At 29.2% G+C, this 25465-nt stretch overlaps 4 protein-coding genes across 5 annotated transcripts; 1 reads left to right on the top strand and 3 right to left on the bottom strand.

The window, feature by feature from the left end:
* Positions 1-645: 645 nt before the first annotated feature.
* Positions 646-10323, bottom strand: LOC145746261 (uncharacterized). The gene is made up of 27 exons (XM_082564502.1): positions 10064-10323; positions 9881-9977; positions 9441-9651; positions 9201-9324; positions 8986-9111; positions 8845-8903; positions 8580-8764; positions 8397-8438; positions 8239-8306; positions 7875-8022; positions 7581-7708; positions 7370-7487; positions 7178-7287; positions 6999-7076; positions 6828-6909; positions 6687-6761; positions 6434-6586; positions 6287-6354; positions 5341-6154; positions 4918-5223; positions 4555-4626; positions 3874-3984; positions 3258-3616; positions 3000-3154; positions 2523-2903; positions 2216-2301; positions 646-2107 (listed from the first exon to the last, which is right to left on the bottom strand). Exons 1-27 carry the CDS (start codon positions 10138-10140, stop codon positions 1556-1558), a joined length of 4785 nt encoding a protein of 1594 aa, XP_082420628.1. The 5' UTR covers positions 10141-10323; the 3' UTR covers positions 646-1555.
* Positions 10324-11554: 1231 nt separating this feature from the next.
* Positions 11555-16879, bottom strand: LOC145746262 (selenide, water dikinase 1-like). 2 transcript variants are annotated; one of them, XM_082564503.1, is made up of 13 exons: positions 16827-16879; positions 15844-15941; positions 15586-15714; positions 15118-15221; positions 14853-15002; positions 14567-14679; positions 14170-14363; positions 13084-13296; positions 12812-12916; positions 12633-12739; positions 12359-12418; positions 12136-12273; positions 11555-11964 (listed from the first exon to the last, which is right to left on the bottom strand). In XM_082564503.1, the coding sequence occupies exons 2-13, from the start codon at positions 15914-15916 to the stop codon at positions 11893-11895; spliced, it is 1458 nt and encodes a 485-aa protein (XP_082420629.1). In that variant the 5' UTR covers positions 15917-15941; positions 16827-16879; the 3' UTR covers positions 11555-11892. The 2 variants fall into 2 exon arrangements, with proteins under 2 accessions (XP_082420629.1, XP_082420631.1); XM_082564505.1 differs by lacking the exons at positions 15586-15714; positions 15844-15941; positions 16827-16879 and adding an exon at positions 16105-16566.
* Positions 16880-17574: 695 nt separating this feature from the next.
* LOC145744836 (1-acylglycerol-3-phosphate O-acyltransferase ABHD5-like) lies at positions 17575-20414 on the top strand. The gene is made up of 9 exons (XM_082562790.1): positions 17575-17782; positions 17879-17976; positions 18154-18293; positions 18362-18594; positions 18720-18874; positions 18973-19090; positions 19180-19250; positions 19464-19579; positions 19840-20414. The coding sequence occupies exons 1-9, from the start codon at positions 17730-17732 to the stop codon at positions 19927-19929; spliced, it is 1074 nt and encodes a 357-aa protein (XP_082418916.1). The 5' UTR covers positions 17575-17729; the 3' UTR covers positions 19930-20414.
* Positions 20415-20627: 213 nt separating this feature from the next.
* LOC145746394 (MOB kinase activator 3A-like) lies at positions 20628-24529 on the bottom strand. The gene is made up of 6 exons (XM_082564675.1): positions 24334-24529; positions 23881-24014; positions 23437-23599; positions 22133-22236; positions 21710-21808; positions 20628-21472 (listed from the first exon to the last, which is right to left on the bottom strand). The coding sequence occupies exons 1-6, from the start codon at positions 24461-24463 to the stop codon at positions 21440-21442; spliced, it is 663 nt and encodes a 220-aa protein (XP_082420801.1). The 5' UTR covers positions 24464-24529; the 3' UTR covers positions 20628-21439.
* Between the last annotated feature and the right edge of the window lie 936 nt (positions 24530-25465).

Genomic DNA, 25465 nt, shown 5'->3' with positions numbered 1-25465 from the left:
TTTTAATAATGTTGATGATACACCCTTTTAAGTTGATTTCTATTTAAGTGAACAACGTAAATTAAACAACGTACCCCGCTTATAATTAATATCTATTTTTTAGTCTGCGATTTCATCTCATTTAACAGGTTACCACAGCTATTCCTAATTTCATATTCCTAATATCATACACACAATGTCTGGACTAGGGTAATATGGTCACACTATAAAATTTTTGCGCACCAGAACTGGGGATTTTTATTTTATTATTCACAAAACTTATGTTTTATCATGTTTTTTTTGCGTACTACATAATTGAATAATATTATTTAAACTTTTGATTACGAACTGAAACGTGTCGGGTTTAAACCGCACCAATGCCACACTATTTGACCTTAAAAAAAACTTTTACAGAAAGCCATAATATTACCCAATATCAAGCTCTTCCCTAATAAGAAAAACAGCACTTAAAATATTTCTGGTAAAATATTACAGAATAAAGACCATGTAGGTATATAGCAGGAAATCTTATTTTTGTTTATCTGTAGCTAAAAAAATAATTGACCTATCATGCCTAAAACCGACATTACTTTAAAGTCTATCTTTTAAAATATTTAAACAATTGGCAAACATCTCAGGACTAGATAATGAATAATCATAGAACATTAAGTTTATTTCGAATCCAAATGAGCTAAAGAACTGAACTTTTAATTTAAAGTGAAAAAACTTTGAAATCACAAAATCACTTTTTCAATTTCTATAATCAAAAAAAAACAAGAAAAACCTACTACTCTACATTACACTCATGAAAAAACAAGAATGTTAGAAAATCGCCGTAAACAAAACAAGGCAGTGTTCTTTTAATAATTTTAGTTGGCAAACCGTTATTATTATGTGTGTAGTATATTATTATTAGCAGCTGGAATTTCAGATTTAATACACAAAAATTAGCCCAAAAGATTACGACATTCAAACCACACAAGGTAATTAGAGGTAGAAGATTTCTTCGTCATTCTGCTTCTTTATTTTTAAATATTAATTCCACTTTTTATTAAATAATAAAGATTTTAATAAGAGTTAAGCAATAGCATGCATTTGTGGAACTACAATATAACATTATCATATATTATTATTAATGATAAAAAAATAAAATATTTTTTGAAATGAGTAAAGGAAAATCAAAAAAAAAACAAGATTTATTTGAAAAAAAATAAATTTTCCGCATTTTAATTTTAATAGTCCAAAATGAAAATATTGTTTTCCCGTTTAATTGGTATTTTACCAATTTATATAAAAGGAAAAAAATAATTTTTAGATGCCAAAAACACCTTAAAGAAACAAACTAAAAACAAATTTTGATTAAAAAAACAGAAAAAAAAAAGAAGAAATATTGTAGCTTTTAATCCAAAGCGACATTTTACAGAAGAAAATAAAAACGATTTTTTGCAGCAGAAAAAAAAACAACAATTCCACAACAAGTTAAATAAAGGTCCTTTATATGTACAGTGGCACTTTATATGCGTAAACATGCGCCCTTTTTTCCCTGAGGTTGCAAAAATAACTGGGGCCCGAAATTTTATCGCCGGTGGTGATCGGGGTGGTAATATTTAGACCGGTAACTATCACTACTAGGGGGTTTACCGTAGTAATCCATGGGTGAATGCCGTTGGGGGCCAGGACTTGGTGTCCTGTGGTTATCCCTTGAGTAATAACCCCCTCTTCCATCATTCGGGTAAGGGTGATAGTAATGGTTTGATTTTTGAATGGGTCTGTGACCAGATCGTTCGTTTTTATCTCTCGGAGGAGGCCAGGATTCAAATCTCTCCAAATGATGATGTTTCCCGCTTCTGTAATCCTGCTCTGGAGGAGTGGGTGAGGGATTGTTGTTATGATAATAATGATCATTGCTCCGCGAAGAGTGAGCCCAAGAGTCGTTCGGTGATTCGCTCCAGTGAACAGGGGGTGATGTGCTTACGGGTGAGGATCTTCGATTGTAGATAACTTGGGGTACTCGGGCACCTGAGCTTCGGATCAACGATGGAATGGGTTGGGAGGATATAGTTGGGGTGCATGGTTTTTGGATGGATGGCTCTCGTGATCTTTCTTGTTTGTAGGAATTATAATGATCCTAAATAAGTTTTAACAAATTAAAAACATAAATTTTGGTCCATATTTTAAAATTTAATACTAAATCATCGGTTAATGTTGGTATTTTATAGTAACTTTAAACACTTACTCTTCGAGGTGATCTAGACATAGTGCTACTACTTCCCGTAGATGTCCCACTGTTGTGCCGAGATCTTGTAGATTCTATTTCAAAACCTAAAAAAAGAATTTTTTAAAATTAAAACCAGAAAAATTTTGAGATTACTATAACAGGCATGTGACCATTGCTTTTTCAAAGTAAAACCTAGAGTCAGGTTTTAAATTGAACAAAGCAACAGGTTGGTTATTGTACCAAGGAATTGGCTCAGCAATTTATTAAAAAAACAGCTGGAATTTGACTGCCTTGGATAGCAAAAACAAACAACAAAAATACTTACTCCCTCTTGTTGAGGTACTGTCCCTTTCCACTCTCTGCCCTAATTGATTGTCATGAATCTTTGGCGTTGATGGTGAATTTAATCCAGAGTGTCTCGACGATCGTGGTGAATTGATCGGTGTAACAGGACTAGCTTGACTAGAATTTCTAGCCGATTGTGTTACATGTATTTTTCTGTGATCGTGCACTGAATTAGTTCTAGTATACACCGGGCTTTCTTTGCGTGCTGGACTGCTGTTCTTTGACGACCATCGCACTCTGTCTTGGGAAGTTTTAGTTGGGTGATCTAGATTTGATTTATTTGCGTAATAAATATCGTTTGGAATTGTTCTTGTAGTGTCGCTGTAGGCTCTGCTAACGTTGTTGTGTTGTTTGGAAATTGCTAGAAAATACAAATAAGTATTATAAAAAAAAACAAGATTAAAAAAAAATTGTTCAATTTTTGGGCAACTTTAAAGTACATGTTTAGAAGCCATACCCTCATTTTTGATTAACTTTTTGGCCATGTCTAAAACTTTATCAGATATTTGATTCAAGCTTGCAATTCCCTTGCCACTTCCAACAACCGATTCAAGAACTTGACTCAACCCTTCGATAACTTTCGCATTTGAGGTTTTGTCGTTTGAAATTGACCTAAAAAAAAAAAAAAAAATTAAAAACAAAAATCAAATTTAAAAAAAAAATTGTGTATAATAACATCTTACTATATTGGAGATTATTTTTTTAAAAAACTTGCCTTTTAAGTTTTGGAGATTTCAAATTGTTTATGTTGTTTTGTTTAATTGCCTCAATGGGTTTACCACCTAAAGGTGTACTAGAAATGTTCGTACTTATCGACGATAAGTTCTTGTTTACAATACTTTGCTTAACTTGTGGATTTGTTAAGGCTTTAGTTACTGGCGGTTTACTCTTGTGAATTACACAAGTTTTTTCGGTCGATTTTGGAACCGATTTTTTCACTTCGGTCGGTTTTGTAATAGTTTTGTTATGCTGAAAATCGGTTTTCTCAGTAACATTTTTACTTGGTTTTTGTGAGGTTGGGGTAGTTGTGGAGCCACTTTCTTTACTTCTTTTTAAATATTCTTGTAAAGAAACCTGAAAAGTAAAATTTAAACTTAATAAATATCAAACAAGTAGGCAGCAGAAATAAAAGAAATAATAATCCGGTATAGCTTATAATCATGCCACACAAAAGTGCCAATTATTTACAATAATTTTAAGCACATTATAGCTTATAACACAGCATATAAAACATACAGAATCCATTGTAGATTAACTTTTAAGCAGATATTAGGTATAACACATAGACACCAAACCAAAATTTATATATATTTTAAAGATTTAAAAATTACCTTCTTTTTTGTAGTTGAAGATAATAACTCTTCATTACTAAGTGTAAGTGGTTTGGCAACATCACTAACAATATCCTCATTTGTCTTGTTATCAGAGATTTGATCTGCACTCTAAAAGGTTAAAAACATTTAAAATATATCTATATAAAATTGTCAAAATTTTAACACAAGAATAATTGTATGTATAGTAAATGTTATTCTTTATATAAACAAATGTTAAAAATAATCTTTTTCAATTGATTAAAATATGTTATTTTTTAATATAGAATAACATAAAAAAATATTTTAAATAAAATTTGTTAATTAGAGTTAGTGTGAATTTTTTTGATAACAATTTACATATAAATATCCATGCTACATGCTGAGAAAAAATAAATTCGTAATTATTTGTCGATAAACATGCACGATATAAACTTAAATTTAATATCGCCCCAGGCGATTCTACCTAAAACAGTGTTTAGCCTTCTTATAATAAGTTCGTATACTTTAAATAATATCAAAAAATAAACATAATAAAATCAATTGCAAAGCTCTAAAAATATTCAACTTTGTTTTTACACTAAAAATTCATAAAAAATTATATATTTTAGTTAATTTTATTAAAAAATCTATAACAAAGAGCATACAGGTAAATTAACATAAAGCTAATCAACGGCACAAGCAAAATCTGCTACAACAAACCTCTATTAATAATTCTGGCTCAACGATTTGGATATTTTCTTCACAATCATCATCATCATCATCGGATAAATTCTAAAAAATTGCCCGCAAAAATATAGAACCCAATTTCAAGTTGGATTTTTAGCGACACACAACTAAGACTTATAGCCATTAAATGTAAATATTATAAAACAGCTGCGTTACATATTGCAATGTTATTCTGCAGTTAGAGTTATATTGCCTGGCAAAGCATGCTTTTATGTTTAGTAATTACCTTCTGGTAGTTAATAAATATGACTTGATGACTGTTATATAATGCCATGCATTATCACAATTACACCAACCATGCCTAAGTTAAGTGTTAGTTAGTAAACTGTTACATACCTCATATTCAATTACAGGGAGATTTGAATGCGTGTTTAGTTGCTCAGGGACAGAAGGTAACAGATCAGGTTTATTAAGAGGTGCTTGGGCACTTAGTTCGTCAATACTTTCAGTGTCATTAGTGCCAATTAAATCTTTTGTTGCGGGTTCATTTTTGTTGGTTTCAGTTGTTGTAAAGTTGAGTATCAGTTGTTTTTTGAATGATTTAATCGTGGGTTTAGTAATTGGGGCTGGTTCAGGTTTTTCAGGGTTGTTTATTGGACCGTAGAATACCAGACTTTCATTAAATGCCTTTGTTAACCAATGCTACGATAAACAAAATAATACACATTAAATTTTAAAATAATAGTTGTGAAGTTTTTATAAATTAGCATAAGCATTCTTAATTTAGCAACAAACTACACAAAAAGTCAAAATTTTTACCTTTTTAAGGTATGTGCCAGAGTGTGGTAAATATTTCCTCTCCCCTCTTACTGCCCCAATATGAACTTGGCCATTTGGTGTACCAGGTTTATAATCCCAAGGCTTTACTTTTGGCTTTTTTACTGCCTCTAACATATTCCCTCTACGAGAAGTGCTTGCTTTGGGGGTTTCTTCTGTTACACTAGAAGGTTTTTTACTTGTAGATGCCACATCTTCTGAAAGCACTATACTTGCAGACGGGTCTGCTGAAACAGTTTTGCTTACATTTGTGACAGGTTGCCCTTCAGTTGCAGTTTTAACAAGAGGTAGTGAAGGTTTGGGACTAATTTCTGTTTTGGAATCAGGAGAATCGGCTGACAAGTTAACACAACTTGTGTGAGGATTGTCTGGTAGACTTTCAGTAACATTTGAAACCGTGTCTGAGGATTGTTTTAAGCCAGGTAACTCCGCTGCATTAGTAAGCATCTGTGTTTCGCTTTGTTGAGGTTTGTTATTAGCATTTTTAGACACTGAATAATCGTTTGGTGTTGCGGAAGTAATGCTACTTATTGATGGAGTCCTTCCAAGAAGTGTTGTTGCTTGACTTACATCCAGACTTGGAACAGCCTTAACGGAAATTCCCGTTGTTGGTGTGTTAGTCGTTAAAGGAGACGCACTTGAAAATAAAGGAATATGGAAATGATTTGCATGATCCAAATCGCATGAATGATTTGAGTCTGATTCTATGAGGTTTGTAAGGGGAGATGTTACCCCTTCCATAGAAAGGTTACGACCCCTGCGTGCTTGGCGACGACCTCCACGACCAGATTTTCGTCTAAAATAAATTTTACTATCAGTTCATTGTTTAGTATACTATAATGCATAAATATTTGAACAGTCAAAAAAATTTAATTTTATATTATCTCTTAAACTTTTACATAAATAATTAATATGTTGTGAGTTTTACCTTATTACTCTGCGAGCTGGGGTTACAACTGAAGCATGTGAATCAAGAGAATTAGAGTGAGTATGATCCTATAAAACAAGCAATTCCAGTATTAAACTACTTAGCTCTATGTAAAGATAAAGTTTATTAATTTTTTTTTGTATTTACTGCATTTAATGAGGAACTGAATGGGGATGTCAAGCCATCTTTGGAGTTATTGTCAGTTGGTGAAAGTAAGTGCTGTTGTTCTCGCTTTTTTTCTAACTTTTCCATCTTTTCTATCTGACGAATGTAAGCCTCCATTTTTCTCTCTTCTCTTGACTGAAAAAAATTTAAAATTTGAATATTTAAAACACATTTAGTTCTATATGCAAATAATCTTTGATTTTCGAAATTTAATATTTTAATTAAACTTTTCTACCTTTTTTCTTTGATTTTCTTCAGATTCTGCTTCGTGTAAATGTGAATCATGTTCTGAGCTTGTGTAACCATTTGACTAAATCATAGAACAAATTTAAGTAAATAATCAATAAAAGTCATAAAATATAAGCTTGTTACTTACCTCTCCTGAATGAATTCGATTTAACGATAATCGTAAAGGTGATAGTCGACGGTTTTCACTTTTTGATTTTAATTTGTGCTCCCTGAGAAAAAAAATAAAAAATTCAATAATTTGATTCTAACTCTTATCTATAATTTTTACTTTTTCCATAATAATTAATTTTTTACTTACATTTGTATCCTCATATTTGTAAATTTATACACAGGACATTCCTTGAATCTTGAGCAGGCGCAATCAACATTATACTGACTAAAAATATAATTTCAACATTTATTTTTTAGTTGGTTAACCACAAAAGTAGAATAATCTATGTTGTTATCAAAATTGTTGAAAATCAGATAAAAAATTACCAGTTTTGGTATTTGAAATCAAAGGGTATGGTTATTTCATTTCCTCTGGTTATATTTTGTTTTGTAACAACAAATAAATGTAACTTCTTGTTTTCTATTACATGCTGGATCTAAAATTAAGTAAAAGAATGTAATAAAAACGTAGCTAAGTCAATAATATAAAAAATTATTAAATTTAACTATGTTATTTACCTCACAGTTTGGGCAACAAGACCTTCTTAAAAATCTTGATATGTTTCCAGATGTTCTAGAATCAACTGTAATTTCTAATCCATCAAACCCATTGTAATGAAACACATATGGATAGGGTCTAAACACATACACATATATTAAACAATAGGTTCCCATTTTAAGTAACACAATAAAGCTTAAAAAAGAAATTTTAAGGTTATTTTGCACTTACTTTTTAAACTGAGTGTTGCTGGTAACTTCAGATTGTTTTGAAAGCATGTAAGATCCTTTTACTTCAATAACAGGTTGTTTTACAGGAATATCCTCTATCGCAACCAATTTGTTACGCAACTGATTAACCTAGTAAAAAATTTGAGGTCAAAATTTAAATAAGTCCAATATAACATTAACATAGGGACCTAACAACATATTGCTATGCCTTATTACAATATATATATATACTTGCTTTTTAAACACACTTATTAAAACAAAATTTAAAAAAATATCAAATTTAAGTTGCTTATACCTTTACTAGTTGTTTATGAAGTTTAAACAATACATTTTCCTCAATATTTTTGTGGTTTGGAAGTTTCGATGATGATGTCAAGACTGCCTGTAATAATTCTGATGTGTGCGAACTATTTTCGATTTCTCTATAAATTTCTTTCCATTCCCTAATTCCATTAAATATAAATTGAAATTAATTATTTAAAGCAAACTTTTATTTTTTGATATTATTCTATTTTAAATCAGCTTTATTTTATAAAATAGTCTACTTCAATATACTTATATGTAAACTAGAACAAAATATTGATTATTACACTGAAGACAAGATAGATTGTTTAGAGCATTCAAAAATTAAATCTTATATATATATTAGTTAAACTTACCTTAGTTTTCTTTCCCAAGCAAAACTTATTCCCATAAAGTCTTCATCAATGCTATCTGTACATGACGACTAACAACAAAAAATATATAATTAAGTGATGCAAAATAAATTATTCACAACAAAAATAAACAGGAAAAATAGAAATGGTAAAAATATTACCTTTGAACGTGACCTGGCCTGCTTTTTTTCAGTGCTATTTGTCTAAATAAATAAGGAAAGAAGTGATAATAAACATATTTACGATTGATAATAAACATTTGCCTAACATTTATAACAAACAATTAGGATTGTTTATAGTGATAATCAAAACAATAAACAACACTGGGATTAATCACCACATACCCGTTTGCCTGCATGTTTATCGTCTTTGCTTCGTTTTCGTTTTTTGCCTGTTACCCCTTCGTTTTTTTTATTACCACGATTTGAAGTTATAGTTAAACTGGTTGGGGTGGATTGCACGGCAGTGTATGAAGGCAAGTCCTTTTCATCGCCAGTATCCATATCGCTGCTTTCCAATTCAGACAACACTACACAAATAAATTATTTTATTTAACAATAAGCAATGTGGTTTTAGATATGTTCTCTATACAAAACAGTTTTAACTTACTTGATAAATCTTCCTTTTTTCTTGCTTGAAGCAGTTTCGCTTGTTCTTTATTTAATTTTCTGTGCCAAAACAGGATTATTATAGCGTAAGTTAGTTTTAAACAATCTGTTTTCTAAAAACAAATCTAACATATTGATTTACCTTGGATTGCAATAGTCACATAAATAGGTTTCAGGTATATTGTTTCTGTTGATGTTCATACAGTCAATATGTTGCCATACAGCACATCGATCACAACATATCATATAGCCATCATCATGAGTAAACCTTTGCATAAAATTGAAAAATTATATATAGCTCTTTTATTAAACAGTATTTAAAATTTACACAGGACATTAATCACAATATTAACTTACCCACAAATACATCGCGTTACATCTTCCAATTTTTTAACTTCATTAAAGTTGTTAGATAATCCATTAACATTGTTTGGTAATCCATAATTCGAGTTGTTTTTTGAGGTTCCAGCATGATTAATTCCTACATAGAAAATAACATTTAAAAGTATATTACATACAACATAACAACACTGAAAACATGGTATATATATAGTACAAAAATTTATTACAAAAAAAAAAAAAAAAAAAAACACCGACCGTTTTGGATTGGCAGAGAATTTGAAATTGGAATCGAATTTGTATTGTTACGATTTGGAGGTACCAAACCATTTTTATCAACTTGTAGAACATCATGATATGAGGCATTTCCGTTTAACAAATTAGATTTAAGAAGAATGGATGAGTATTGGTGGGACAAGGGTGGTGGTGTTGATTGTCTAACTGGGGGAGGGGCTCCATAATTATGATCCTAAATCATATATACACAAAAATTTTAGTTTATCTCCTTACCAAATAAGGTAGTAAATAAAAACCATTTTTAACTGTATATATTTGCTAATCATTATATGGTATGCATAACAGAAACATTTTTGGTAGGAAAGTGGTACATCTTAGGCAGTATAACAATACACTATTTACAATATATTTTTTGAGTTGACAGTTGTAAATTTTACTAATAAAAGGTTTTTTTAAATCACCTGATAAGGCAATCCAAAACAATGTTCATCATCGTGTGTTTGACAGGCCTGTTGTATTTGGTGATTTATTGCAGATACTTCTTGAATGCTCTCAATGCTAAAAATTGATTATATATAATACAAACAATTTGTAACTATGATAATTTTAATGATGAATAGATGGCAAATATAAGTAATACTTACTTAGAACCGACAGCCATTTTTTTCAAGCATATTTCTTGCTGCAAAGTAGTAGTCATTCCTAGCTTTGTGCTTATCATTTGATTTGCACCTCAATTGTTTATAAGTTGTATCCAAAAGCTTAAAGTAAATCCAGATCAACTCCATTACAAGGTTCGGGTAAAATCCACCTTAATATTGATCCAGAAAGTACAACTGTGGGGAAGCATATTCCCCATTTAATTTACCACATTTTGTTAATTTTTATGAAATCATGTAATATAAAGTCTAAAATAAATAAAAAAAATTAACTTATCAAGTTTTTTTTTCAAGTTAAAAAAGTAATATAACACATTTATTTGCTTAGTTTACTAAATATATAAACATACTATTATTAAGTATAACAGATTTATTGGTCCTACATAAATGTGCTTTTAAATAATTTAACTTTACAAATAACTATAAATGCGTTTTAAAATATGCCTGACATTTGTCTGTTATTTTCGTTTGTAAACAATAACAGATATATAAAATAGCAACATAACTACACTACTAGTTTCCTAATACACTGCATATAACGTTTATTATAACTATTTTAGAATAATGCCGCCCTACATGTATCTTTTATGTAACAATAACGCAGTGCTAGATCAACAAAATATTAACGTAGCCCTTTCGTTGAGAAATTGTAAACCACATTTAACAACGCTATTTCCTGGCACAAAGAAACAATAATATAGCCTAAACTGGAGCCTTAAAATAAGCCTTAATTAACCTACAATCCTAATAATAAATTAACAATAGGCAAAGAGTGAATACATTTAAAAACAACCTATAAAAACTCAGAATACTTATTTACTCATTTCCTGTCATCATTTAAAGATGGCAGCCAAAGTGAGTTATGGGCAGCGGAGTGTGACGTCAAAATAATACAAACAAAGTATTTCAACGATGAGCAGCAGGGGCGTGCGGCTGCGCTGAGACTATTCGTATAGAGAACTTGTTTTGAGCACAACGACAGCGTTGAGTTTTTAACGTTTTAGTTGCTTATCGAAAGGCGTTGTTCTCTCCCTGTATATTGGAAGGTGGAATAAATGTGGGTAGATACCGACCTTTTGTCGTGTGAAGATTTACTAAAATTGACGTATCAAGGTGGTTAAAATGCATTTTTTTGCGGTTTGACTTTTACTGGTTTTAAAACCGTGAAAAAATGGCGTTTAAATTGTAGTTTTAAGCGAAAAAATATTTGTGATTTCGCGTTTAAAGTTTACACTGAGATTTTGTATGGTTTGAATTCTGACGTAATTTTATGTAAGATTTGTTGGAAAAAATTCGTAGTGAGGGCAATTAATTAAAAAATAAATTGGTAAAAACTAAATTCAAGATTTACCTTAACAAAAGTGCTTCAAGCGCAACATTTTAACTAAATGAAAATCGGCCATAACGCAGCTTTCTATTGCCCTAAATTTAATAAAACACTCCTATACTTACTAAAACAAATCCAAAACATTTCTTACATAACTTTCTTTATTGGTCATAATAAAGTACAATATTTTCAAGATTGATTTTATGATTTTTTATAGAAAACAAATAAACTAACAAGTCCCTATCATTAAAAAAGTAGTCCATTAAATGTAGCAGCAAACCATCAGTATACAAACCGTTGCAAATTTTGCAATTTCTGGCTTGTAACGTCACATAGCTGCTATAAATAATTGGACTGTGCTGAAAGTTTTTATAACACAAGCTGCTCAATTTGTGTCCAAAAACATCCAGCACCAAATTTGTGCATGAAAAGCATTAAGTACAGTAAAAACAATGTAAAAATGTTATTTGTCAACTGTAGGCTTCGATTAGTGGTTGGCAAATTGAACTTGTTGTAATTCGTGTTGTTGGAATTGTTGCTGTTGTTGATCTTGTACAATCTAACAACAAGAAAAAATATGCTTTTATATTCCGTTAACTACAGACTAAACACAACATTAAATAGACTATAGTAATCATTTACTCAGGTCTTATATATATATATATATATATATATATTTACAATCACTTAATACAACATAAAAAACATTTCATGGTTAATGTTTTTTTACCTGTTGCAACTGTTGCTGATCGTTTATAGACACTGGTGTTAATTGGGTGACATTTTGAATGGCACTTTCTTCCACCATTTCGGTGGTTACAGTTTCGGTTTGTTGTTGATTTGAAGAAAGGGTGGCTATAGGAATAACCTAGTTATGCAAAATAAAAATTAAACAAATACAAAATTTGGTAGCAAATATTTTAAAAATCCTTCGAACAAAATCCTATAATTACCTCTTGTTGAATTATAGGTAATTGTGGTTTGACCTGCTCTTGCATTATTGGAGGTTTAATCTTAATTAAAAATAAAATAATTTAGCATACTGTATTATACTTGGTACATATTGGTAACGTATTTTGTTTTAATCACATGGTTTAAAGCACCCTTATACACATTTTAAAGCACCTTACACACACAAACTACTTTACCAATGACCACTTAAACACATAAACTCGTAAAAGTAAAATTTTAAAGTTAAACCATTGTATTAGACTGAGTTAAACTTACTGTTCTTCTTGGTGTAGTTGTGGGGGGAACACTTTGAACCGTACCATCTTCTAAAGTCTGAACTTCAATTACACGAGGTTTGTCAATTATTCGGGCGGTTTTGCTTCCTAAAACAAAAAATTGGGCAATCAAAAAAATATAAACAAATTAAAATTGTCATGAATTTAATTGTTTATTACCTTTCTCAACAATTCCAATAATCCAAGCTTGGTGTCCCTCAATTTTCTTTATTTCAGCACAATATTTAGCAGCTTGTTCTCTTGGCAAACAAATTAACAAACCTCCTAAAAAATATAAAAAAAACAAGCGTTAATAAAAAGAATTGCAAACCTATCTTTACCATAGGCAAAAAATCAAGTGCTTTACTAAAAAACCATTTGTGAATAGTTTAAGTTATTTATTTTCTTTAAAATAGCAGAACAATATACAAAGTAATTAACAATATCCTTACCAGATGTTTCTGCGGAAGTTCCTTGCAGAAGTCCAAATAGGTTTCCACAAGCCTTTGCAATAGAAGCCATTTTAGCAATACAGGGTAAATTGTGAATAACAAAGTTGACGTCATTGCGTTGTTGTTTGGCAAGATTTGAGGCATGGCCCAAAATACCAAATCCAGTCACATCGGTTGCTCCATGACTGTTAAACTGATGCATAAGTTGTGCAGCTGGATAGAATCAAATTATTAATTAAAAAAAAAATAATTTTGTATGGTTACCACTAGGGATGGGCTGAAATCCAAATTACTCGGATTCGACGAGCCCGAGTATTTTGTCGCGATACTCGGCCGAGTCCGAGTACTCGGTTATGACGTCATTTAAACGTATATAACTGTTCACGAGAATCTTTCCCGCATAATTTTAAAACTGCAAAATTTGCCAAAAAACACGTATTTATGGATTATAAAAGGTTTAACGTTGGCAAAACTACTTACCGCTGATAGCAATATCATTTTAAGTCCAAACGAAAATGTTTAAGTCTCAAATTTATTATGCGTAAAATTTAGTAAAAAAAGTGTAGTAAAAAGTGTATTAGTTGCGCAATTGTTGCTTAAATAACGTAATATAATTGAGAGTAGATTATAAATTATTAGAAAAAGGCAAACCTTGTGTTTTTTATGTTTAGTAAATCGTATACGATCCTAAATGACAAATTATTACTCGGCGTCCGAGTACTAAAAAATGCTCGACGAGCACGAGTATTAAAATATGCTTAATACTCGGGCCGAGTACTCGGACTCGGATTCGATTGGCCCATCCCTAGTTACCACTTCAAATTTAATAAAATTTTACAAGCTAAAAAATTCAAAAAAATTTTAATACAATAATTTAAAAATCAAAAATGTATTTAGCCATACATTTAAAAATAAGCATGCAAATATATTATTTTAGTCATAATAGTGTTACATAAGATTTAAACCATGCGTAAATCCAAAATTCCAATTACACTTAAAACCAAAGTTTACTTAAGCCATTCGTTAAATTCTTACTCAGGCCATACGCTAAACAAAATAAACCACATATTATCATACAAGTTTCACCTGTGCGGTTAAGGCGTGCCATGTTGAACATAGCATCCTGGTAAGCCTTCTCTACATCCTCCTGCCCTACAATAAGCTTTATTCTATTCCATTTATCGTTACGTTGTTCCAGCCATTGATGTGCATTGCAAGCAACTTGAGTACCTAGTGGTTTGGTAAGAACAAGGACATCACCTGGTACAGCATTATCTGGCCTATAATATAAACATTATTTATTTTACAATTTAGTAAAAAATATACAATGTCAAGTAAGCTTGTCAAACCTTTTTAAATAAAAACTAAGTTTTTTACTCGCGATAGGCATAAAAAACGAGTAAACCAAGTGTTATAAAAACGATAATTGTCAAAATTTTTAGATTATGCAATGTTATTTAGATATTAATAATCTTATACATACATAATAAATTCGTTAGGCTGGCAAACTGCAGTAGCAACTCCACCAATCAGACACCATGGATTTAAAACAGTCTGGCCTCCTGTTATAGCAGTACCGCCTTCTTCTGCACAATCCTGTTAAAACAGCAAGTCAAATTAGAAAACTTAATAACAAATGTATGTCAAACACATAACACATTTTTTTATAAAATAAAATTTTGTTTAAGTAATATTAACATAATTCTAGTGCGTCAAATCTATTTTAATATTGCTAACAATAAATTGTATTGTTGCAGTAACAATCTTACCTTAAAGCCACGAATCATTAGAGGTATAATGGTATCTCTTTCTCTTTCAGTAAACTTGGAACTAACTCCCAGTAACATCAACATATTGTCACATTCAGATACTCCCATTGCATATAAGTCACTTAATACATTGGCACAGGCAATTTTACCCTATATATAAAATATCATATAACAGTTATAACCCTTAAAAAATTATAGTTATAATAGAGCTGTTATTTAAAAAGCATTTTTTATATGAGTATGCCACATAAGAACTTATGCATACCATCATATAGGGATCGTCAACTAATGGATAGAAAAAATCTGTTGTTTGCAGCAAAGATAGTCCACCAAATCTAAGTGGTATAATACAAGAATCAAGTCCAATACCTTCAAATTAAATTCAGTTGTTAAAATAGTTATAAAACAAACTTAATTAAAGCTTAGCAAGTATGAATAATTATCATTAGATTTTAGTTGTTTAATTTAAAAAGGAAATGATAATTATTCATTATTATACAACAAATATAACTACTAAATATGTTATTCAAATATAAACAATAATATATTAAGGCCATGTCCAGTTGTCCTTTAATATTAAAATAACCATAATAGGTGAATCACATGCAAATTATGGCAGCATATATACATAGCAGGAAATAATCCTAATGAATAATTACAAAAACTGCCAAATTAAACTGAAGTATATTTCAATGAGTTTTAAATGATAATAGGGCCGCCTCAAATGTAGTACCAAGTCTTGGCATAATCATTCCATTTAAAAACTGATCATCTTGGTAATGATTCTGGTGCCCTGGTGTTATTTCCGACAACAATTTTGTTAAAACTGAGTTTGGAACCTTACATCCACCTCCATGAAGACCTAAACAAAATTAAATTCAAATTAACATTTTATGTATTTTAAAAAGCCTAAAAATAATGCTATAAAAGTAATTAACAAATTTTAGTTTTTGGTACAATAACAATGCCATATTCGAATCCTGATATTTACCTGTATATTTTGTCAGGCGAAACTTCTTATCCAATCCATGCAGTTCTGGATCAAATGTTGGTCGAGATGCCATTATGGAGTATCAGCAAAGTAATAACCTGAAATAAATGGCTTTACCACTTATTGAACCAAAAAAAAACTGAAAAGAGATGGTGCCACTAACAAAAAATTAGACAAAACCATAACATGCTGTGAAAAGTTGAATTTTGGAATTTGGACAGTGGACATGGCCCTAAAACGTTTTGATTTTCTTTTTCTTACCGATAGTGGGGGTCGTAAAACCTTGTAGTTCATTTTTTTTACTTGTTGTTTCTGAGTCGTCAAGTCCCTCTAGAAATTTGAGCAGCACTTTCTGAGGGACTTTACATCCTCATCCCTTTAGCCCGGTGAAATTGGTCAAACGAAATTCACTATTTAATCCATGGCCCACTGGGTCCCATGGATTATATTGCATAGCCATTAAAAAAGTTTATAAAATAAATCTAGACCACAAATAAGAAATTAAACAATTTTGGTTTAAAATTTGGTTTTTATTATTGACATATTTGTTATTTAATTTTTCCTTTTTTGCATGTTGCCTACCCAATTGAAAGATTTAATTTTTAACACGATACGTTCATACTGTTTAGTGTTTGCTACCAAAATTTTCCTTATTATAATTCAAAAAACATTCATCAAAAACAAAACCTAAGGAAACTCAAACACACGCTATTAAGCTGTACTAACATACAGAACATATGGTATTGTCACCAACCATAGTCATACAAGGGAAACTCTAAACTACAACGGAATTAACGAAAACATTCTTCAGATAGTGGCACCATCTAACCATCTTTATTTAAAAAGTGTACAGTTGCTTAGTAACGTTAAAGCATATTAATAAAAGCAAAAACTTTAGGTGCAAGTTAAATATAAAATCTTTATTAAATTCTAATTAATTTACCGAATTTAAATCACGCAATAAATGAGAAATAAGTACTTACCAAATTGAAAAGTCGTGACAGCAACAACCTCTCGTGTAAAATTCCACTAACAACCCTCACGTGAAAATGTTACGACCACAATGCATCACTGTTTTAATATCAGCCAATCAGGGCAACGTAGTTCAAATTTTGGCCAACTCCTGTATCAAAGGTGCGTTCAGAAAAGGCACTAAGGAGGGTTGTGTTTTTTGTTGTAAATACTAGAAATGTGCTAAGATTTATAAACACAAAAACTTAATATTTTTTTATTTGATGGGTGTTGTTTTCTTAAATGTATAATGTTGCAACACTTTTAGAGGATAAACCGTTTAGATTCAAACAGTGTTTTTAGTTTTATGTCTCTAAAGATAAACTTGAAAAATATTATAGTTCATTTGCAATGTTAAAATACTTTTGACGTCGACAGTAATACCTTTTTTAAATTCCTATTAAAAAGACAAAGCTTTCATAATAAAGACCGATGTGAATATACTTTTACTTAAAAAAGCTTTGAATAAAGTTATGTTTAAATAGTTAAATAAATAAACTATGAGGTTTATTTTAATTACAGAAAATTAAACACATTTGTTTTATGCCATGTGTTAATAAACAGTATTTTTTGTAAACCCTGTGTTTACATATTTGTGACGTCATTTTGTTGAGTCATATGCTATCGTTTTTTGCCTGGTCACGATGATATAGCAACATCTGATATTTTGCTTGAGTGTTATATAAGTTTATTAATAAACTAAAAACTTTATATTTTTTGAATCTAGCAACTAAGTGTTTAAATTATACTTTACAAAAGTCAATTAAATAAATTGTTATACTACGGGTTCTACGTTACTTCGACTTTTGGACTTTCGACCTCATTTATTTTGTTATTTTTTTATCTGTTTGTCTGTTTATATTTGGATTCTAAAAATGACGGAATACGCTGAAGAAGTTGAAACCATGGTGTCAAACGACGTGACCAGGTCAGATATGTTTAAAACTATAATTCATTTAGTTCATTAATTTATTTTTAATTTTTTTTAGCTTGTCATGATAAAATTGTTTTTTTTTGTTTTTAGTAATAATGGTCATGGCTGGTTCAATTTTGGGGGATGGTGCAGATGGAAACCAACCTCAAATGACCATCTTGCCAAAGCTGAATCAAAGATGCTTGAATGTAAGTTCTCATTTTTTTTATTTTGGTATATTAAATTTATATTAACTCAAGGCAAAATTTAACTGGCTCATGCCAGTTGTTTGATACTTGATTCCATCTGTCTACTGTCTAAGAGTATTAATACCTTAACTTTGGCTATTCACCTAAATTTGTATTATTTAAACTTTTTTTTTTCAGTTGTTAAATGTTCAATGGAAAAATTATTTGTGAACCTTCCAAGTGGTGAAAAGTTGTGGACTGCTATCGTGAACAAAAATATTGTGAACAAAACTCCAATTGTGATGGTACATGGGTTTGCTGGGGGCATAGGTTTATGGGTAAGTTGTAAATATTAAAAAATTGCTTAAGTTTGGATTTTTTATGATAACAGTTTTTACTTTTTTAGGCATTAAATTATGAAAACCTAAGTAAAAATCGTCCACTCTATGCATTTGATCTTCTCGGTTTTGGAAAAAGCAGTCGGCCAAAATTTAGTAAAATTCCAGAAGAAGCAGAAGAAACTTTTGTGAACTCGATTGAAGAATGGAGAAAAGAAGTTGGCATTGATAAAATGATTTTACTTGGTCACAGTTTTGGAGGTTATCTTGTTAGCAGTTATGCACTGAAACATCCCGACCAGTAATTTATGTTCATAATTCATTAAATCTTATCCAATAATTTAAATTTAAACTGACAATTTAGAAATTTTAACAGACAAGTTTTATGATGTTTAAATTACAATTTAATTTTTTTCTTTTCTCTAGAGTGAAAAGCTTGTTGTTAGTTGACCCCTGGGGATTTCCCAAAAGAGATCCAGACCCTGAGAATGCAAGAAGGGTCCCACTTTGGATCAGGGTTGTGGTCAGACTTTTAAGCCCCTTTAACCCCCTGTCTGCTATCCGTGCAGCCGGTCCCATGGGTAAGACATTTCTTAACACAGCCATTAGCAACATTATGCACTTAAGTCTATGGTTGTTTGGTTAAACGTTTTAAGTTCTTTTTTATAAATATACATAGGTCCTTCCCTTATTAAGAGATTTCGAGCTGATTTTAAAGCAAGATATCCAGAAGTTACAGAGAAAGATGAAAACACGGTATTCGAATATATATACCACTGTAATGCAGAAGCACCAAGGTTAGTAAACATTATATAAAAAATAAATTGAACATAAATTAATTTTATAATTTTAGATTATTTATATGATTTTTATGTCATTTTTTTAGTGGGGAAGCTGCATTTAAACAAATGAATCAAGATCTAGGGTATGCTTACAATCCAATGTTAAACAGGATAGGTAAGTTGTTTTACAATAAACAAGGTTATTTTGCCCGGACTGTCAATAATAATAATACACATTGTAAATTGATCAATAACAATAAAACAGTAGGTCACTATAATCAAGTTGTAAATCTCAATGGCTTAAAAACAAAACTGCAAATATAACTAAACAAAACAACTTTATAAATGCATAACACATTTTACTAAAAATATCTGTGTTAATTTAAAGGTGAATTACGCCAGGATGTCCCGGTAACTTTTATATATGGAGCCCGTTCTTGGATGGACATTAACTCAGGGCACACATGTCAGAATATTTTAACCGACAACCATGTCGATGTTTATGTAAGTATTCAACATTTTGTTTTGTAGATATTTTAAAATTATGGGTTTTATATCAAAATCAATTGGGACCGGGTCAGGGTATCAAATATTTCACTATGTAGGCCCTAAAGTTGCCCTTTGCACATTGATGATAGATAAACAAAAAAATAAATATTTAATACTTTATTTTAATTGTTCTTCTTATACTGCTTTTAATTCAAAGATTTTTTTCTTTACATGGCACCGTATTTTTTATAACACTATTTTTTTTCTTTTTTTAGTCGGTGAAAGGTGCTGGACATCATGTATATGCCGACCGACCTGACTTATTCCACGAAATTGTAAACACAGTTTGTGATGGTGTAGACTAAGGGTGCTATATTAAAAACACTTACTATTCACAACTGTTATACCACAAAGTTCCGTATGTTGTATTTAACATATATACCTGATAACAACATTGAGCATATTGCTATGGTTTGGGGTGTAAGCAATATTACTACCATTTTTACTGTGCTACTCAATTAGCAATAATTTTTTCTACCTTATTTTTTTTGACTTTTCGATGTAGTGGAAGTTAACTTTATTGCTAGTACGAACTCGGGTAATGTTACTTTTTTAAATGTTTTTATTATTTCTATAAAATATTTTTAATTATGCTTTTAAAAATCCCGTTATTTTGTTATTATTCTCTTTCATAAAAATTATGTTTTTCAGTATTTTAATTCTTTTAACTTGTTAATTATAATAATAATTGTTATTTTTTTGTTGTTTATTTTAAGGCCTATGTTATAGTTTATCGAATTAATTACTCTGCACTTACTAAATACTCACTTTGTGAATAAAAAATCTGAGATTTCTTAAAATATAATTCTTGATACATTGACTATAAATAAAATAGAATATTTATTAATTTGCACTTTAACTTGCCATTTCTTAAGCCCCGAATCTTTACCTTTATTAAGATTGTAAAATTTTTTAATGGTTACCAAATAATATTCAAGTAAATAATATCTAATTTAATAAAAAAGGCATTACAAATATAATCAAGGGTTATATTTAAGCTAGATAAAAAAATTAAATTAACTTAAAATTTTTCAATAAACAAAGTATTACTGAGTACAATTTTATTAGTAAATGTGGTTTATTTATTGGAATGTAGAATATTATTGTACTTAAAAAAAAATTAACACTACTATATCACAATGATTTTCTGACACAATTAACAAATAAAAACAAGAAAAAAATATCTGTATGATTCAAAATTTCTTTTAAAATACACTCCTCCCCAATTGCAATTCATTGAGGATATAAAAAATACTGCAAAAGTGTAAAAATGTGTAGTTACTAAACATATGAAAATTAAAGAAAAAAAACAGTAATCATTTAAAAAATCGAAAACCATTAAAAATATAACAAACAAAAACTTGATCGGAGATATAAAAGGTCACTTGTGTGTGTGTATAAATTTAAATTTCATTAAATTCAACAATATAAAAACCTTACAAATATTCTTAAAAATTAACAACAATTATATATTTTTGGTCGCTATAAAACATGTGTTTGTACAATGAAAAATAAGAAAAGCCTGAAACTATAAGATATGTTTTGCATTTTTTTATTGGCCATTTAACAATTGGCAGCATAGTTTTTTTATTGTGACTTTGATCCCAGTGCTTCCATTTATATTAAACCACTACCACAATAATCACTAACATCAATAAAATGGCCTTTTATAAGATTATAATTTGGCAAGAAAAAAAAGCAACACCTGGAATTGATTATAAAGTTTTCTTCAGAACATCATTTTATAAAAATAGATTTTCCATTTTTTGGGTTGCAAAGGTCTTCTGCATATTATTGTTTTTGTTCAATACTGCATCAATCATGGCATATTGTTGCCTGCATTTCTTTCTGCAAGGATAAAATTTAAAGTTTAGATTTTTTTATTAACATTTTTGCATTATATTCAATGGCAAGTTAAGAGTTAAAAAAAATGGATAAAAAAGTTAAATTTGATACATTCTGGAAAAAAATGTAAACAAATGATGTAATTTTAATTCGAAATTTAATATGAAAAAAACTCCAAACAATAAAATGACTGTAAATAAAAAAAAACAATACAAAGTTTGAATATATTGTTATACATACCAATGGCTCTAATTCCCTTACGTCAACTAGCTTAAAAGTTCTTACAAAGTAATAGAAGTGTTTGTAGCAAGCATTAATATGAGCTTCTGCCCCCATACTCTGTTGTTTAAACACAATAAAAATTGTATTAAATATTTTGAATCATTTATATTCAATACAATAAACTCTTAAATTAAATATCAACCCCGAAACGATGGTGATAAAACAAGGAAGTAGGTATTGTGTGGTGAATTGCATAACATTTTTAAATTTCGACATAATTTTGATGTTACCAACTGTTTTTTATTCAGATGATAAAAAAAGTAGTTTATTTATTTAATTAACCTACTCTATATTTTAACAATAGAGTAACAAATAAAGATATTACCTGTTTAAAACTTGCAAATAAATTTAAAGTTTAATATAATTTGAAGTCATATTTACATGAACACGGTCAAAATGATGAATATAGACATGAACAAACACTCTGTGAAGTCGAGTTAAAATCTTTTTACAGGTGCTCTGAAAGGACTTGGGAAAGGGGGTCCCTAAAACAAAAAATAAATAAATTTAAATATTTTTTCACATATAATAAATTGCAAAAAACATATTTGGTCTTAATTTAGTGGCAATTATACAAAAATTCCTGAAAATAAAAATAGAGCAAGTTGTAGCGATTATTAGTATTTTTCATTGTTGTTAATTAATCATGTTTAATTACAAATTTGACAATCTTTATTTAAAAAAATTATGTAATACTTGACTTACTAATTACTAAAAAACTAATTAATATTTGGTTGGCATAAATCATATTTTATAATCTTACAAGTTAAAAAAAATGCTTTAAAGTTTTTATAGTTGGGCAATAAATGTTATTAAAAATAATAAATTTTAACTAAGTTTATTAATTTACAACGTTACATGACCTATTTATTATGTTAAAGAAATGTACATAACTTGTGAACAAAAAGTAATTTACCATGATATAATATATATAAACATAATACATATTATAAAAATTAAAAATATGACTAATATAGTTAATTTTAAATATAGTAACTTTAAAATAGTTTTGTAAGTGTGATAAAAAAAATCGGTTTCTCGATAACAGAAGTTGTAAAAATAATATGCCTACACACTACTGAAGTACGTCAATAAAAATATTCACACAAATTGCATACGCAATCTAAAGTTGATTTAACTATACAACAGCATTGACTAAGCCACTCTCTGTATAATAAGTGAGTACAGGAAATGATTATAGCTGTCTGACGTAATTACGCTACCGATTCAAAACTTGCCTTAGTGAGGTTTGAAAACTGATTAAATTTAATAATCAGGTTTTAATTAAGGCGGGTCATTGGATAATTGGTGCTCTGCTTGGCATATTTATTTACAACAAATGACAATAAATACCATTTTAAAGTAAATATTTAACATTTTGCTCATAGTATACATACATTTATAATGTGAAATTATCATATTATAAAGAGTGAATATTGCACTAAAAATGCATTAAATTTCCTAACAATTTGACCACATACTGTGTAACAGTATACATGTCTTCACATCTATATGGATGTTTACATTTATTTATAAATAAACTACTTTATTTGTGATATTTAAAATACATATTACCACTTAAAAACCAAGTTTAGGGTAAGCATAGCAATAGGATATGTATTTAGAGAGTTTGGGCATAAATAGTTAGTAATAGTAACATTTCGTATTCACTTTTTGGTACTTACCAACTTTTGTTGGGAAAAGTGCTTCGTTATTAATCAGTTGTTCAATCCACTGCATTAACTCCATAATATAGTCGGAGGCAGACAAAACTGTTGGTTTCTTGTATTTTCCACTATCCTGCCACCTGTATTCATACTTGGGACCCCCAGACATAACTGGGCATGACTAGAAAATAAAAATTTACAAAAATTAATTAAGAAATGCAAAATTTTAGAACATTATAAAAAATTTTTAACCATTTATGTAAATGTTAATTTTACATGCAAAAAAATAGTTTACCTTTTTTCAATAGAAATTGTATCTATCTTTGTAAATACACTATCAATAATGAAATGATAAATATTTTATAGGTAACATTTGAAAAAGATTGTCTGATGACATTTACTATGTTAACAATACAAAATACATATGTAACGGATAGTTTAAACCAATATACATTAACGTACCTCATTTGTACAAAAATCTGACACGGTTCCATAAATTAAATTAATTCTGTTAAAGAAATCGACAACATGTACAGCTACCCAGTCATTTAAATCCTCTCCGTCTGGCAACAAAACAATTGCTCGAAGATCAAGTCCTAAAAAATAAATATATATAAATTTGCATTCAAAACTTTATTTTAAAACAAACTTATTTTATATAAGCTTTTAATGAGAAAATAATAATTTGATTTTAAAATGCAAGTTGTTATAATTTTAATATTGTTATAGAAAGCATTGTTTTAGAATTATATTAAACAATTAATTTCTATAACAATCAAGTTAATTGTTAGACAATTGTTTAATTGTTAATAATGTTTTCTAGAATCTAAGAATAGGAATAACTTATACTATTCTAACACATAGTTTTGAAAATTTTAATTATATTTTTAAATCAAACAAACGTAATATTTTTACCCGATCTTAGACTGGCCTGCGCTTTTTTGTGTAGATCGAATTTGGTTGTTCCTGCATCGAATCGCTTCTTAGGCCGAAATGTTCGTTCCTTACTAAACACACTTTTAAGATTAAGGGCACTTTTCGACATAGTTATCAATAATTTTTATGCAACAAAGGAAGTACGACCAACGTTAAGCTGCTTAACGTAGTTTATAAAAATACCAAACCTGTAAAAGTCAAACTGTCGTAAACAGTGTTTCCCAAAAGTTATTACGAAAAAATATTTAATTCCAAAAATAGTTTTAACTTTTATATTTTAAACTTTAATAATATCTGAATATGTAATATTTTATCGTGTAGAGTCAAAAATGTAAAAGTTTGTTTTAAAATAACGTTTTTTTTAATAACTAATATGAATATTACTAGTACAAAAATTTGTATTAATATGATTTAATTTTAATAAAACTGAAATTTATTGTAATTTAAAAAAATGTTAATTTGTATTAATTTAAAAAACAACAATTATTAGCACTTAATTTATTTTAAAGCAAATAGCAAAAAAGTAGTTTTTCGGGGGAAACTCTGCAATAAAAAAAACGTGCTCGTTGTTTGTTTGTTTTGTTTTAGTTGGGCGGGATTTATAAAAAAAAACAGGTTTGTTTTCGTGTAAAATTTGTTTTCGTGTAAAAATAAACATATTTAGCGTACTATGCAGGTGTTATTAAAGATAAGAGACATGTTTTTTATATGCAATTAAAAAACTAATAAATGCAAGTTTGTTTCATAATTAAAGCAAAGATTTTCGATTAGATTTTTTATTTATATATATATTTTTTCATTTTATTTTATGCTTTGTTTGTTAGTCTGTTGTTTGTAATATAAAGGTGCCTTGTTCAATAGTTAATACATATGTTACTGTTTGACATGTGAGCTTACTACTACTTCTAAAAAATACTGGCATTGTGCTATTATTTAAACATGCATGATGAAAAAAATAATGCAATAAATAAAGACCAAATCAATCAAATTGTGGACAATGAAAAGTTGTATTGAGGAATATTCAAGCAATATATTTTTAATCGAACATTTGTGCACAAAAAATCTAACTTTGGTTGCAACTGAAAAGAATTTTGTAGACGTTTATGAAAAA

Source organism: Corella eumyota, chromosome 3 (genome assembly GCF_963082875.1).
Source record: "Corella eumyota chromosome 3, kaCorEumy4.1, whole genome shotgun sequence".
In the NCBI taxonomy this organism is placed as follows: domain Eukaryota; kingdom Metazoa; phylum Chordata; class Ascidiacea; order Phlebobranchia; family Corellidae; genus Corella; species Corella eumyota.
This window is presented reverse-complemented; position numbering and strand designations above follow the sequence as displayed.